Source organism: Cucurbita pepo, chromosome LG11, assembly GCF_002806865.2.
Source record: "Cucurbita pepo subsp. pepo cultivar mu-cu-16 chromosome LG11, ASM280686v2, whole genome shotgun sequence".
NCBI lineage: Eukaryota > Viridiplantae > Streptophyta > Magnoliopsida > Cucurbitales > Cucurbitaceae > Cucurbita > Cucurbita pepo.
In genome coordinates this window covers 5,907,729-5,923,582 of record NC_036648.1, presented here as the reverse complement: position 1 = coordinate 5,923,582, position 15,854 = coordinate 5,907,729, and the positions used below count along the sequence as shown (strand labels likewise).

The following is a 15,854-nucleotide window of genomic DNA, read 5'->3' as shown; positions in this document are numbered from 1 at the left end:
CGATCAATAAGGAATCAATTGGAACTTTGAGACTTACACAATGACTTAGAGCACTGTAATTGTGTTAGATAAATTCCTTGAAAATTCAAACCTGATCCTATTAAAATTCAAACTACATTATACGTCACCGACTTTATCACACTACTTATTACTTTCATGCCACGATCTTATCATCACCTGAAAATAATTTTAAAAACAAAGTAATTACTAAACTTTCACATATCACGATTTGATTAGTATATGATTTGATTAGTATATGATGGTAAATAACTCGGCCAACACGTCCAATATTCAACTTTAGTTTTATTATAACTTATTCATGTTAGCTCTGATTTAAGTGATTCAAGAGACGTAGAAATCTTCTTCCGAGCACGGCACAATAAACATTTCAAAACACTTGAATTATTAGCAATTAAGAACGAGTTTAGTGTCATCAAATATTAATTAATTAATTAAATATTAAGAATAAAAAAAAGTCAACCCACCGAAAACAAATTTCAAAACTGGACTAATACGAGGGTAGATCCAAAGAATAGTTACTGCCACATGTCAAAAAATGTGCATTAAAACGTCTTAAAAAAAAAAATAGGTCAATCAATAGTGCTAAAAAACTATTCTTCAATATCGTGAAGAATTCAATTATCTTTCCGATTGCTATTAAACTATTATTCATACTTAGTTTGGATATTTCCGTCCTTATCTCATTCCGAGGTAAAAGACATCAAGATTTCTCAAACTTTCCTTCTAAGAATTGTTAACCTAGACAGAAGTCCACGTGTCTTTGTTAGTAGTTGGGCTTTATCGTTAATGATCGTAATATCCTATCATCCTTGTTCGCCATCTGGCATTTCCACGTGTCTCAAGGGAGCTGCGCATTTAATTTCTTTGTAATATTTTTGTCACGAGGGTGGAAATTGCAATTGGCAAAAAGATGGAAGCGGAAGTTATGCTAAACGAATCGTTTTGATGTAGAATTAAAAGGAATGGAAATAAAACGCCCCGGGTCACCCGCGTGATAGGCGGGAATACTTACCACTATACTGCAACGACATTTTTGTTAAATTTTCAATGGTAAAATATTATTACTTTGTTTATTTGAAAATTTCGAGATATTTAAAAACTACCTAGAATTGCCGAAGGAATTTGAAAATAAAATTTGAGGCTAGATAGATATAAAAAAACCACCAAAATAAAATTGAAGGGTTTTATGGCGTCCAATTCTCGAGGAGAAATATTCACCAAGTGTCCCTCGACGACTTGTTTTTTATCTTCTACAATGTAACTCATGATCTAAAACCAATTTCTATAGTTCAAGAGACAAATTAACGATTCAAAAAGAGTTGAGCACCATAGTCTAGTGTCACAATCGCACTCTTATAGGATGCTTGCAAGCGATTGTGCGACACTCCCTTTTATCTTTCAGTGAGTTAGCCAACTCAAAATCGTTTCGCCTTCGACCGTACGATGTATATCCAAGCCTCCGACCTCGCTTTAAGAAGAAGAATTTAGGAAACGGGAGTAGAGGGAGATTTTGTAAAGAGAGTTTGAAAAAGTAACACAATGGCTTAGATGACATATAATTTCGGGTAGGAAGAATTTTCAACTAGTCGCATCCCCTATAGTATATTTTGAGTATTTCAGGTCTACCAGACGTAGACATGATTTTGTTGAAACGTCATACACGGAAAATACAATAAGAAATTGTACATCACAAAAGCAGTAAAGGAAAGCAAGAAAGTGATACAACATAAGGGGTTTGACATGCAACGGGCATGCATCCATGGGCAACACGTCTAGGACAAACATGACCATGGCATCCTCCCTCACTTAATTGATTAACGTCCCTGGCAACTGTCTCATTTCTTCAAACGTAGTAATTTGAAGTGCGAACGACTTCAGGTCATTGGCGTTCCCACCTGATTTTTTCCTCTGAGAGCCTTTTCCACATGATTAAGAACTCTTGCCCGTTTCGCCTTTGGTTGGCAATGTGACGTGTTTTCTTGACCAGGATCTCTTCTACTTCTTTTTGGCTTGTATCTTTCATCATGATTGGAGATCGTGTCACTTCGTTACATCGATGATCATCGTCGTTTATATGGTATCGTTTCAAACTACTTACATGGAAGACAGGATGGATGTTCATCCATGTTAGTAGTTGAAAACGATATGAAGTCCTCCCGACTTTTTTGATGACTTTGACTGCCTTTTGTACTTCCGTACTAGTTTTTGGTCCATATTTGCTCACAATCAAAACAGTTCTAGTCTCAACTTGATCAGAACTTGGTCACTGGTTTGGAATTTCAATGGTTTGCGTTTTAGGTCTGCTCACTTCTTCCTTCGTCGTGAATCTTATTTCAAGTAGGCACGTACCACTTCAAAGGTTGCTTCCACTCCTTAGTGAAGTTGTAGTCATGTGGACTTTTTCCAGCATAAGGATAGTCAATGACATGAGGCATGAGTGGTTGTCTGCCGCATACTATCTCAGAGGGGGTCCGCTGACAATTGAAGCTAAACTGAGCAACATCGAGCCATCTGGACCCAGTTCTTATGTCATGCATCGATAAAGTGACGTAGGAATTCTTCAAGCATGCTATTAAATCTTTTAGTTTGTCCATCTGTCTGGGATAATAGCTTAAAGAGATGTTTAGACTTCACTCTATTAACTTAAATAGCTTGGTCCAAAAGGTTCCCGTGAATCTTCTGTCACGATCACTGATGATACTTGTGGAAATTCCCCGCAACTTGACAACGTTTTGGAAGAATAGTTGGGTAGTTGTTTCAGGGGAACACGACTTGGAAGTCGGGACGAACGTGGCGTACTCGAAAAATCTATCCACAATCACTAAGAAAGACTCGAATTCTCTTACCTTGGGGAGGTGAGTGAAAAAGACAAGAGATCCACTCTCTTATGGTCGAGAGGGGACTGGTAGGGGTCCCAATAACCCTGTAATTTTCGCCTGTTCTGCCTTGTCTCATTGGCAGATGAGACATGTCTTCATGAATTGCGTCACCTTGTCTAGAAAGTTAGGCCAATAAAACTCATTTCTAAGGAGCGTGTAGGTTCACTGCCATCCATTGTGACCTACCCACGGAGGTGTCGTGACATTTTTTCAGTAGAAGTCTCCTCAGGTTTCCGAACGGGGAATGTACCATCGATTTACCTTAGTAAAGAGTAGGTTATTCTTGACCCTAAATGGGTATGCCTTTCCTCCCTAGCCAATTGCATGATGCCTAGGTGGCAGGGTCCTTAACCAAGCGTTTTTCGATACTCTCTCTCTCTCTCTCTCTCTCTCTCATATACTTCCACTCAACTTGTTAACTTGTAAGATGGAATTTGAATTTAGCTAAAAAGAAAATATTTTAGAAAAATATTATTGAGAAAAAAGTTTATATAAAAAAATATATTATTAAATATGCATAACAATATATATACATATATTTTTTTGTAGTTTTTGTATTTTGCAATAATGACTATGCTAATTTAAAATATACATACAAGAAAACACACACAAATGATGGTATAAAGTACTTTAAATTCGTGACATTTCATTACACAAGGAAATTGGCAGAATCACGGAAGTGGAAGTTATACAAAACAAACCGTTTTGAGCTCATAAATGTAAATAAAGAGGAAAACGCCGTTGCCGGGGATCGAACCCGGGTCACCCGCGTGACAGGCGGGAATACTTACCACTATACTACAACGACTTGTTTGTCTATTAACGAGTCCTTTTTAAATTTTGATGTAAATAACCTTATTTATTTATTTTATTGTTTTTTTTTTTTTAATTTCAATCTGACTCTTTCATTTATTTTATTTTCACTTATTAAAATGAAATGCATTTGTCTAAATTATAAAAGTATTAGTTAAGCAAAATACTTCAAAAATTTTTATTAACTATTTTTTTCATTTCAAAAAACCCTTTATTTTGTCATTTCATAAAACCCTTTGCAAGTTTATAGTAACACCAAAAAGTTCAATTTAGTTGAAAGAAAAATTTGTGTTAAAGTTCAATCATATATTCAATGTCCTTTACAAATTTCTCTAGAAGTTAGTCGTGAAACAGTTGTTTTTGTCAAACAAAATGAGTAGAGACAATTCATGGAATTAAACAATCTCCTTCCACACATATCCACCATAAATGAGGTAAATTATCAAGTAATATTTCGAAACTATACGTAATTCCATCGACAAATCCTCGTACTTCCATTGAAGAACACTCAAAGATCGCAAAAAGCACGAGGTCTCTGTCTCAACACTTAACAGATGAGGTATGTGCCACTTTTCTACATAAGACATCAATAACTACATGGGCCTTGCCAACATTGGACATTATCTCCACATTATGTCCAATTTGTTCTTTATGAGCAAGTATTTTTCAGACATTTATGGACTATGTAAATTTGAATCGCCACACTATATAAATTCTTCATGAGAAAATAATTTTTACGGGTTCATCGTGTAAGATTAATTTCATTCAATTCTAGAGAGTTTAAGATGTAAATTTGTAGAAGACCATAAAGATGTTTGAGATTTGGACAAGGAGAATTGGGAGAAATTCGTTCATGGGTAAATTTTGATCAATTTAGGGATAATTCAAAATTTTAATTCCTACCCTCGATGTTTTTGGTTAAATCCTATTCATTTAGCTTTGTGACGATAAAAGATTTTTTTTTTTTTTTTTTTTTTTTTTGTGATTTTTGAAAAAAAAGAAAAAAAAAACTCTGACCTAGTAATTCAACTTCAAGGGAAAGGATGGTTTTTGTTGAAGGAATCAAGGACTAATACAGGTTTTCTTCAAGGTTAAATTCGGGTACAATAACGAGAGCCAACAAAACAAGGTTCCTTCAACGTTCTATATAAGTTTGTAGAAGAAATCGAGGCGAGAAAACTAACATACAAGACTGGAGAAGGCAAATAAAGATTAAAGACGTAGGAAGCCACGTCTTCCCTTAGATTCTAAGGTTGAAGACAATGACATGGCTGGTTCAATTGGACCAACCATGTCACCCGAACCGGACCACCTTGAGTTTTTCATGATTTCGAGCTCATTCAAAATCGGCTCTCACCCAACTCCTTTTGGTTCCTTTAATTAACGCCCGGTAGAATCTATAAAAGAAAATTGGGAGAATTTTGGACATCTAGAGTGCAAAATCGAGGTCTAAACATCTATGCGAACAAGTAAGTAGCAACTTTGGTCTTTTCTCAAGTTTTACTTGTATGAATCGTTTGGAAATGAGCTAGAACCTTAGGGCATAACTTTGCATGACCTAAGGTTGGAAATCGAGGACTAAAAATTTATGAGGCCTAATTGTGACGTTATGAATAACTTTCCATGATCTCAAAGTAATTGGAATTTTTTTAGGGCATAAACATGGTTCGGTGAAAAATAATGAAAATGCCCCTATGGACATAGGATAAGCCATGTTATAATATAATACCATAGTATCTACAGTTGACCAAGATCCGTAAACATAAGGGTTAAGCACTAGATTGACCAAGATCCTTAGAATAGAAACCATGTTAGAATATAATACCGTAGTATCTACCATGGACACGATTAAGAGCCTACAAGTAGGTTACAAAATTTTATACTCGCCCTAGTTCTTATATGTTTTTTAGATTGTAACTAGAACCTGGGAGCAAGTGAAGATCTAAACCTAGAGTCTACAATAATTTGTGTCGTTTTTTTTTATCTGTCTTGAATTCCATTTCTTTATTGTATTTAAACTTAAACTTTATTTTGGATAATGCAAATATATAACGTATAACATAGGTATGTTTTATGTTTTAAATTTCGTTTTTAAAATGCAAATAAATTATTATTGTATTTTTAAATCGTCCAATCTGCTTCACGTTTCGAAGAAGAAGCTAATTACAAGGCCAACGTAAATAGGTATAGACTTATGGTGAGTAAATTATTCAATTTTTTTTTTTTTTGTTAACTTTTTAATTTAATTTTGCTATTAAATTATTAAATTTCTAAACATTTAATTTTTATTCAGTAAATTTAATATATAAAAATCTGAAGTCAATGTTACATTAAAAATTTGAAGAAAAAATAAATAGTAAAGTCAAAGTTGGAGTTGCACTTAATTTATTAAACGAATCGTTTTGAGCAATTAAATGTAAATATAAAAAGGAAAACGCCGTTGCCGGGGATCGAACCCGGGTCACCCGCGTGACAGGCGGGAATACTTACCACTATACTACAACGACCCATTTGTTATCTGTTTTTACATCATTTTATTTTTTTAAGTCTGTTATTTATTTTATGTTTTAACTTGATTAAATTTTTTTTAAAGAGATTTGTTTAAATTATGAAATGATTTTATATACTATATTTTTCACTATATTATCTACCAGTTTTTATTTATTTGATAAAAAAATATTCTATACGATTTCCCTTCTAAAATTTTGTCATTGTTAAAAGATTTACGGGTGTTAAAAGTCATTGCAAGAAAACACGAACGTAGAAACCTAATGAAGATTCGTGGAAACCCAAGACTTTTATAGGCTCGAGTTCTTACGGAGAAATATTCACCAAGTGTCTCTCTACAACTCTATTAAGGTGGACTTCCAGTCTATGAAGCATTCATAAGGAGTTCATACACACGATAAGCTTGCACAGAAATTCAATGTTCACAACTAAAATTCTTCCGCAATACAACATGATAATGAGTTAAATTATTCTTGGAATGTTTGTTAGATGATTTTTATTTTTATTTTTATTTTTAACTCTGTAGAAAGTATCAAAGGATAAATAAACATAAAACTCGAGTTCCAACCACGACTTTGATGGTACAGTGATTCTTAAATTACAAGGTTGGATTCTATAATCTTAGGGTTGATAGGAAAAAAAAGTTTGAAGAAGGAATCAAGCAATAAAAATTCTTTTATTATTATGCTCGATTCAATTTACAGGTAGAAGCTTTGAACCATTTGAACCATGTAGTAAGAAACTAAACATTACCAAATTACCTCTGAAGAATATGAAGTCTAGAACTATGGTACTTAGTTAGGGCATAAAAATGATTAAGAGCTCGGGGCATCTAATCGAGGACAAGAAAAGTGTTATGACCTAAGTTTTGAGACTTCAAACCCTCAATCGTGACTAAAAAGAGAAAATAAAAGCAAATAAAAGAAAAAGGTGAAATAAAATAAAATATGAAAATTAAGTAAAATTTAAATAGAAATAAAGTCAACCCCACCAAAATTAAATAAAAATAAAATCTAATTATAAGACGGTGCTATTCAAGATATTACAAACGAGGAAACGGGTTTGAGATACAATCATAAAGCAAAATACAAAAGACTGTAAAATGTAAAAGCGGACTGACATCTCGGAACGACTCTCTCTATGACCACACAACTCTTGAATGTTCTTCCACCTCGACCGACAACCTGCAAACACCTAAAAAAAGGAGAAATGAGTGAGTATATAAATATGTTCGGTAAGCAAACTACTACTTGTAGATTTTCATCGCATCTAGAACCTAGTAGGTAACCATGCGCTTTACTCTAGGCTTTAGGTGTATTGTTCTTGTTGTGCATACTTTTGGGTAACTAGCTTAGCCTATGCAATAGTAGCAGGTATTTGATGTTGAGTTTGCTATCTTAATGAACACTCTCTAATAGATAGGAACAACATGGTGAGTACTAGCATGCTCGTCATCCATGGGAGGTAGCTGGCGAGCCCACAAGCCATGTAGTCGCCCAAGGTCAGAGGCTCTACCCCTTGTATGTGTCAACTCCACTAACTACCTGCATGATCAACGTCCTCCCAAAGGACGATCCACCACATAGGGTAATACAGCCACTCTCTCTCAGGTCATACGTCCCTAACTGATCTCACATCTAACTCAACGGTACTTTACCGAAGTAGAAAGGAAGGTGAGAGCTCCAAAAATATATTATACTAACTGCTATCGGCATACAAGCTACCTTTATTTTTCTCTAGGATTGTCGTGGTGGTCATCTATGTCTCTAAGGACATCTAGGCGGTTTAAATCCCATCTCTTATTTTCAGGACGTTTGAGGCTAGCTCCTCGGGATAAACCAAACTCTAGGTACCAATTCGGGCAGCAATGCCGCCTATTGGCTGCGTAAGAAACTTGAGATTCTTCGGTTTCCTTCCATCGAAGAGATGTATTTGTTTCAAACCTTGGTGCATTGCTTGCTTAAACAACGACGACTCTATTGTAGTACCTAGACTTATGCCAATATTCACCTTCCCTTATAAATTAAATTTGATATACTTTAATCAATTCGCAAAATCAATCTAAACTAGTCTTCTTCAAGGTAGCTTAAAACAAAGGAAAAAACTAAAGCACATTGACCTTAAAGCTGAACCAAACAGAAGTGGCCGAACTGAATCAGTGAATTTGTCCAAACAATAATGGAATCGACTAAATTCAAGAGGTCAAAACTCGAACAAAATTGAAAGAGAAGCATGACTACGGTTGTCGATTTGTAAATATGTGGTTGGAGGCGAAAAAGTGAAATGATAAATCAATGGAATAACGTCGATGCATATAAACCAAGGTGAACCTGCTCGGTTGGCATGGTGAACCTGCTCGGTTGGCATGGTGAACCTTGAAAATGCATGCCTCAAAGAAAAATCTATTGAGTGTATGAGTGCCTTGTGGGTGAGGTTAGGGGGTTTTCAACCAATCCCTAATTACAATCCATGAGAGCAAAGGACAACATAGGTAGACTGTCTAGATTGATCACAACCTCTTTATTGTTGCTTTATGTTATGTTATGGGGCCTATTATAGGGATACCAACTAAACTCTCTTAGATAATCTCCTAGTAGTGTTATTAGATAATCTCCTAGTAGTGTTAAAGGGATGCCAACTAAACCCTCTTAGAGAATCTCATAGTAGTGTCTATAACGGATGAGAACTATTAGTTGGATACAAGCACTAAGATGACGCCTCTAGGGCCTATTAGCCACAACTCTATGATAATAATGACAATGATATCTATGAATAAGACACTAAGATGACGCCTCTAGGGCCTATTAGCCACAACTCTATAATAATAATGACAATGATATCTATGAATAAGATATCTAACGAAGGAACCAACCAATAACATAAGACTTAACGACAAATTAAGAATTACGGAATATTTAAACATTGCTCAATCAATTTGAGATTGTCCCAAGTCTTATTTGATCTAACCAATCCTGAAATTAGAAAAGAAGAAGACTATAAACGCCAGTAGCCAACTGAAGGAATAGAAGATCTAATCAAGACTTAAACTAGAGAAAAAGCTACAAAGTTTGACAATCCTCGATGGCTGAAGCAGAAAAAAAAAAACGTCTTTCTCAAAGATCTTCATTGAACAATCCAAAAATTCTGTGTTCTTTAATTCTCGATTATAGCCTGCATCATTGCCTAATCAACTGGTAACATGAATAAGAAAATAAATGCAACATTCCAGTTATAAATTGAATTAGGACTCTTATCTCATATATGCAGGACAAATGCACTTGTGCACTGTCCAGTCCATTGCCACTAGAACTTCAGTTCCCTATGTCAGGGTCATGGAGCATAAGCGAGCAACCGAAACAACGCCCAAAGCTCGTGTCAACCTTGGGGAAAGAATAGTAGCATACAAAGCATTGGACTATAAATGCATTCCTCAGAAAATAATTCTATGCTGTAAGATGTATCCTGCCGTGCATTCTAACTATTATTCTTCAAACTCTTGGGCTTCGCCGTCTGCAATAGGAAGGACCACCTTGGTTACTCTTAAACTTTAAGGAAAACTCAAAGTAGTTATTAGAATTATTTCAAATAAGCATTACCAGGTAGAGTGACAGCCAAGTTTGCTTCAGCATCGGCTTCAGAGTTTAGATTCTTTCCAGAATGAACGACAGAATGTCAGAATTTCAAAGAATGAACAAGTACAGATATCAACAAATAAGAAAATGGATTCAATGGTCGCTAGAATTGGTATCCATTCCATTAAGGACATTACCTTGATAAGGAATAAGTACCAGACTGTTTTATGAGTACGTATTTATTATTTTTTCGAGTATGCAAGTCTCGTTCGGTTGTCGGACAAATAATGTGGAGAAAGCAACGTCCAAACTCAAACTTGACTTACGTTCACTGTTCTATCGAAAAACTGAACTAAAATAAGGCTACAGTTTAAGCCTATGTTTGTAGGGTACTGACCCTTAAGGATATTTTTTTTTTTCACCACCTTCAGATCTTAAATAGTAAAGTGCGTAGAGCATAAGAAACAATAATATGCAGAAACCAACTACACAACATCGTGAGATGCAAATAGAAAGGAATTAATGGTACTGACCCTTAGTACATGACTGATCTCGAAGGAGAGAAATTTATCCTTCAGCTTCATAACTTCATTACATAACTCAGCGATATTCTCATTTTTTACCTTCCATAATCCTTGAACCTGTTCAATGAAGTATGATTGATTTAGAATACATAAGAAAAAGGGGAACAAACGAAGATGCCATGAATTTTATTTTTTACCAAAAAACAGATGGATCCAGACAGAGAGGTAGGACTAAGAGATAAGGTTGGTTTTGATATACGGAGGTTGACAATAACAAAACAGTTGCAGCTTTAAATGTCCCTAATATTAAATATTTACATAAACACTGTATTTCAGCAAAACCATACTACTAGCGAGAGAAACTGGGGATGCGAACTTGAAAATGCAACTAACCAAAAGACGTGGCCAGATACATTTTAATTCTTTAATTGCTATGCATAGTAATTAGTAAATTTCTAACTCCATATAAGAACTGTGTTTGGTTCAAATTCTGGATCTTTCCTACAACTTTCTATTAATGAACCTCCACAATGCTGAGCCACAAAAACCAATGCTAGATATTCAAAAGAACTCATATGGAAGTGAGCTACATTGATGATGATATACTTTTCAACTTGAAGGTAAGGTTTGTTAACATCTCAATAGAGGAAAGGTTTTTCGTCAATGTTGTTAACCAGAAAATTGTTCCACTGCATTAAAACTTCATCCCATGTGTTGATAAAAGGGGCAATCGATAGCAAGAAAAAGTTTCAGGAATCAGAATGCCTTAAACAAATGTTCTACAACTTTTTCAATTTGTCAACTGGTGTGTTTTCTTCTAACGTTCCTGCCCCCTTGGGTTAGGGTGAAAGTAGTGTCAAGGGAATCTTCACAGAGCAGGCATATCGACAAAAGGACGTTAGCCTCCTTCCCTTTGAAGAAAATAGAAGTACAACTCTCGATGAAATAGTATTTTCACAGAGACTGCAAACCATGGGTCAGGAAAACTATTGGGATGTTCCCGGAATCGGGTATGACAACATTAGTTTCATGCAGTTTGGACTAATTATTTCCCTTCAGTACAAATGTTTCTTACAGTGTAATAATAATTTACAAGGATTATCTTTAAATACAAAGTTTTCAGCTTTGAACTTCTTAGTCCTAAGACAACCATTAAAACCATACCTCCGAATTTTTCCTAAATATAAAAGACAAAATGAGACCTACTTAACAAGCTTACAATGTGAGGCCACAACAAGAATTAAGTTGACAAATAAATTAAAAAAAACATAAACATAAACATAAATACAAAAACCCAACAATACTTGTAAGGGGAAAATATTTTAACCAACCTGCATACAGACAAGTTTGGAGTCGCCTTGGACATGGATCCTAGTAAACCCTTTCTCAAGTGCATACTTCAACCCTAAAAGAATTGCTCGATATTCAGCAACATTATTGGTTGCTATACCTAGGCCTTCACGCAGTCTACATATCTATTCCAAGGGGGGGAGAGATAGATTAGGTATATATAAATAAGAATACATAAGTAATGTGGGATCTAAACGGAAGAATGTATACCACACTCCCATCATGAGCTCGTAGAACAGCTCCTGCACCAGCTTGCCCAGGGTTTCCCTTTGAGGCACCATCGAATTCTAGAAAGCAAGATTCCTGTACATGAAATATTATAATGGCTATAAAATCTGTCGAGTAAGTTGAAAAATAAACTAAGGGACTATTCCATTGTATTATGGAAATATCATTTTGGAATCTGGACAATGAAATGAAAGCATATCAGCGTCAAAACAAAACTAAAAAGAGACTCCACTAGTTTGCATCCTCGCTAGTTCATTATAAAATACGATTACCATCAGGAAACCATAACCATTTGCTGGTTTCATTTTGGCCCTTTTAAATTAAAAGTAATATTTCAGACCCTAATTATATCTTTGCATAAGAACTACCCTGTACCAACCTTATTATGATCATAACGAAATTGATGACTTGATATCAGTTGACAGATGTGAAAATTCTGAAGGTTTAACGAGCTGGCACCTTTTGAATGATGTTAACAACACAAGGACACAATCAAATACATAATTAGTTTAGAAACAGAACTTTACGTCCTAATTAATAGCCTAAAATAAAAATTGATACAACTCAGAGGACAACAAACAAATGCAGTAATTTATTTCTTTTTTTAATCAACCACTTAAGCAACACTAGGCAAAAAATACAGAATCACATGTACACAAATATTTAGCTACAGACAAGAGTATGCAGTTCATAGTATTGGTCCAATCACTATGACATCACCGAGACTTTGACTTACATGGTTAGAGGGTGCTTGGGACACAACGGAATCTTCCAACTTGACATGTTTCCTCAAGGGATCTTTTGAAGTAGGAGTTAAAACAGTTGACCCCTGCAAACATTTAAATCTGCATTAACCCCAAGTAAACGAGCATTGACAACAAAAACCATAAGTTGCATATCAAATTCAGTGTTGCAAGTTCCTTTGTAAAGAGCTTTATCGCTTCAATTAAAATTTTAGCTTAGAAGATGACATGAAAATCAACTTACAATATTTTCTGATACAATGGTCTCTCTTGATCTCTTCTTTATGGCATCCTGGCCAGAAGCCTCACCTTTAAGAGAAGTAGCTTCATCCTGGAAAACAGAAACCTTTTATAAATATAACAAACTTATGCTAGAGTGCATAAAGATAGTCCAGGAAGGAGATTGAATCTACATAAAAACAAAATTGAAAACCTACCATCCTAATTTGCTATTGTAAAAAACCAATATGTATAAAATGCTTCATGTTGTTGTAGTTTACAGCCTTCATCGTCTGACTTTAAAGTGCAAACTGTGCTAGTTATACTATTCTTCCTATAAAACATGAAACCGTGTTCTCTACAAAATAGAAAATTACAAGGCAAGGGAGGCATGGAGTACAAACTCAAAATTGTGACCTAGGGAGACTAAAACAATATGCTCCTTTCTCGCAAACATCTGTAGAGCATCCCATGATAGGGCCAAATTCACCCTCTTCAATAATGACCAAACATGGATGATCTAACATTTGGGAAATATTAATCTTTGTGATGCTTGAATAAGTCTAGTATAAGAGCAGAATTACTATATTTTTCCTACTTTTTTCTTATATAATTCATGCCAGTAATGTTCTCTTAGACTTTTAACTCGATAATCATTCAACTAATGAAGCATCATACATGAAAAGTGCAAGGAACGAGCGAACTGAAAAGATCAGGTCTCATATCTGCAGCTTTAATAGTGTACAGAGCATTCTTAAGCCCGACGGAAGCAAGATATTCCCCAGTGTCTTTCGGCAATGAGTGTCCCTTATACACGCTAACAGGAAGATCGCATATCTGCCACAGAAAAGAAACGATAACACCCGAGCTTAATCCACTGAACGAAATGCACCAGTTACAACAAACCGGCAACCATAAGTAAAATTAACAAAGAACTATGCTTGTCAAGTAAGACAAAATCCTTAAGCAATAAGAAGTATGATGAACTGATCGATCACTGAGCCAATACTTCAAAAACAATTAAATGTAACCAGTAGGAAAACCTAATCTAAGTTCGCAGAGAGAACATGAATTCAAAATGTGTTAAATCACCAATCAAAAGTAAAAGAAATGAATACCGAAGATCCAATTTGCGCCTGACAGTCAGTAAAACTTTTATAGACTCCAACAACGTCCCCCTTCCGAACGACAAAGAAGTCGCCCATGTCTGGTTCCATGGGAGGTTTAGAATCTAAGTTGGGAGAAGGAGAAGCGCCCTTGCGGAGTTTTCGAGAGGAGTAGCAACGTAGACGAAATCTGGAACACAAGGAGTCTAAAGGAGTAGGTTTAAGAGTGACGCTGTGAAAGCTCGAGGTCCAGTAGGGATTAAAGCGGCAGCCATGAATGGAGGTGGAAGCTGCAAAAGCAAGATTGGTGGCTCTGAAAATGGCGCGAGTGTAGGTAGAGAATTGGGAGAAGCAGTTCATGAGAGGGGAATTTTCCAGGAACTATGGGGATTTCAGGGTTTCCAAATCAAATCAATGTCATCCATCCACCCAAATAGGTTTCTCCATACTAAGTTTCTCGCTCCAGTCGCTCCACCTTTCTTTATATATATATATATAATAATTTATTTATTTAAATTAATGTTTTTATCTATTTTTATTAATATTTTTAAAAACCTAATCAAATTTTGAAAACTAAAAAAAAATTCATGAAGTTATTTTTGTTATTTTTGTTTTTAGTAAAATGGTGGAAGGATTACTCGGTTCTTTTTTCGATAGGTGCAAGGGAAGGGATATAACTTAGCGGTAGAGTTTCCTCTTGACGTGACGGAAGCCACATGATGAACATGTTTTGATTTGAAAATGGGTTGTTGAATCCTTCGCTCCACTCCTCTACAAGGTCGTTACAAACTTCGAGGGACAAGTCAAGTCAATCTTGAAAATAGGATAGATCGTCGGCTAAGGTCAGCCAAGTAAGTGGTCTTCCTGTCGGCATGGTTAGAAATTGATGTTGTATGATGTCACGTGCCCTATGGTTTTGCACATGTCATATACTTCATATGTGTGAAATGTTTATGATATATGTATGATGTGATGCGTTTGATGATATGTTTGAGATATAATACTTGTTATGATATGATATGTGAATAATATGGTATATGTTATGATGTAATGCGTTTGACGATATGTTTGAGATATGATATATGTTATGGTACGATGCATTTAATGATATGTTTGAGATACGACACGTGAATAATAGTATATATCTTATGATATGATATATGTTATGGTATGATATGTTTGATGGTACAACACATATTGTGTTATGATTTATGATATGATACGTGTACGGTATGACATGATATGTTGGGAGACACGATATGCTTATGATATGATACACGTGACATGATATGAATGACATGCAATAAGATCTTTTGACATGATCGTTATTCCTAAATGAGTGTTTGTCATTAACAAGAACCAGAAAATGCTCGCCCGACAAGAAAGGGGTCCAAGAGGTAAGTGAACCGATTGGTGGGTCCATACTCGCATGCGTGAACCGTGTGTAGAACAGTAAATACATATTCAATTTGTCTGTTTAGGATAGCTGCCTAAGAAATATAGATTGGTATAGGTCTCAGACCCTTTATTATAAAAAATATCTTGTATCCATTTATTACCTTTGCATTTATTGTTCTTTCCATATTCTTTGTAATTTATTTGATTTTGTAAATGATTATAAATAGAGAACTTTCACCATCATTTAGGTAGGCTAGTTTTAACAAAATTTTCATGGTACTAGAGCCCCTTCGGTTTAGCAACCCTCGTATTATCTTCTCCATAACTTCCTGTTAAAGATATTTAGTTCTAAATTATAGTTTATCATATATATCATATTTGATATTTTATTATAGGCAAATATCTAGTACTAAATATTTGCCTTTTTACCATTACGTATCTTTCCATTTATTACTATTTCCATATTCTTGTAATTTATTTGATTATAAATAGA

The 15,854-nt window shown here is 35.1% G+C and overlaps 1 protein-coding gene and 2 non-coding genes across 3 annotated transcripts; all 3 read right to left on the bottom strand.

Annotated features, from left to right (window-relative positions):
- Nucleotides 1-3,636: 3,636 nt before the first annotated feature.
- TRNAD-GUC lies at nt 3,637-3,708 on the bottom strand. The gene has a single exon. It is a non-coding gene; the product is annotated as a tRNA-Asp (tRNA).
- Nucleotides 3,709-6,148: 2,440 nt separating this feature from the next.
- On the bottom strand, nt 6,149-6,220 carry TRNAD-GUC. Its single transcript has one exon. It is a non-coding gene; the product is annotated as a tRNA-Asp (tRNA).
- Nucleotides 6,221-9,236: 3,016 nt separating this feature from the next.
- Nucleotides 9,237-14,417, bottom strand: LOC111806115. The gene is made up of 9 exons (XM_023691471.1): nt 13,976-14,417; nt 13,536-13,694; nt 12,883-12,969; nt 12,632-12,724; nt 11,878-11,970; nt 11,649-11,792; nt 10,327-10,434; nt 9,818-9,869; nt 9,237-9,731 (listed from the first exon to the last, which is right to left on the bottom strand). The coding sequence occupies exons 1-9, from the start codon at nt 14,321-14,323 to the stop codon at nt 9,703-9,705; spliced, it is 1,113 nt and encodes a 370-aa protein (XP_023547239.1). The 5' UTR covers nt 14,324-14,417; the 3' UTR covers nt 9,237-9,702.
- Between the last annotated feature and the right edge of the window lie 1,437 nt (nt 14,418-15,854).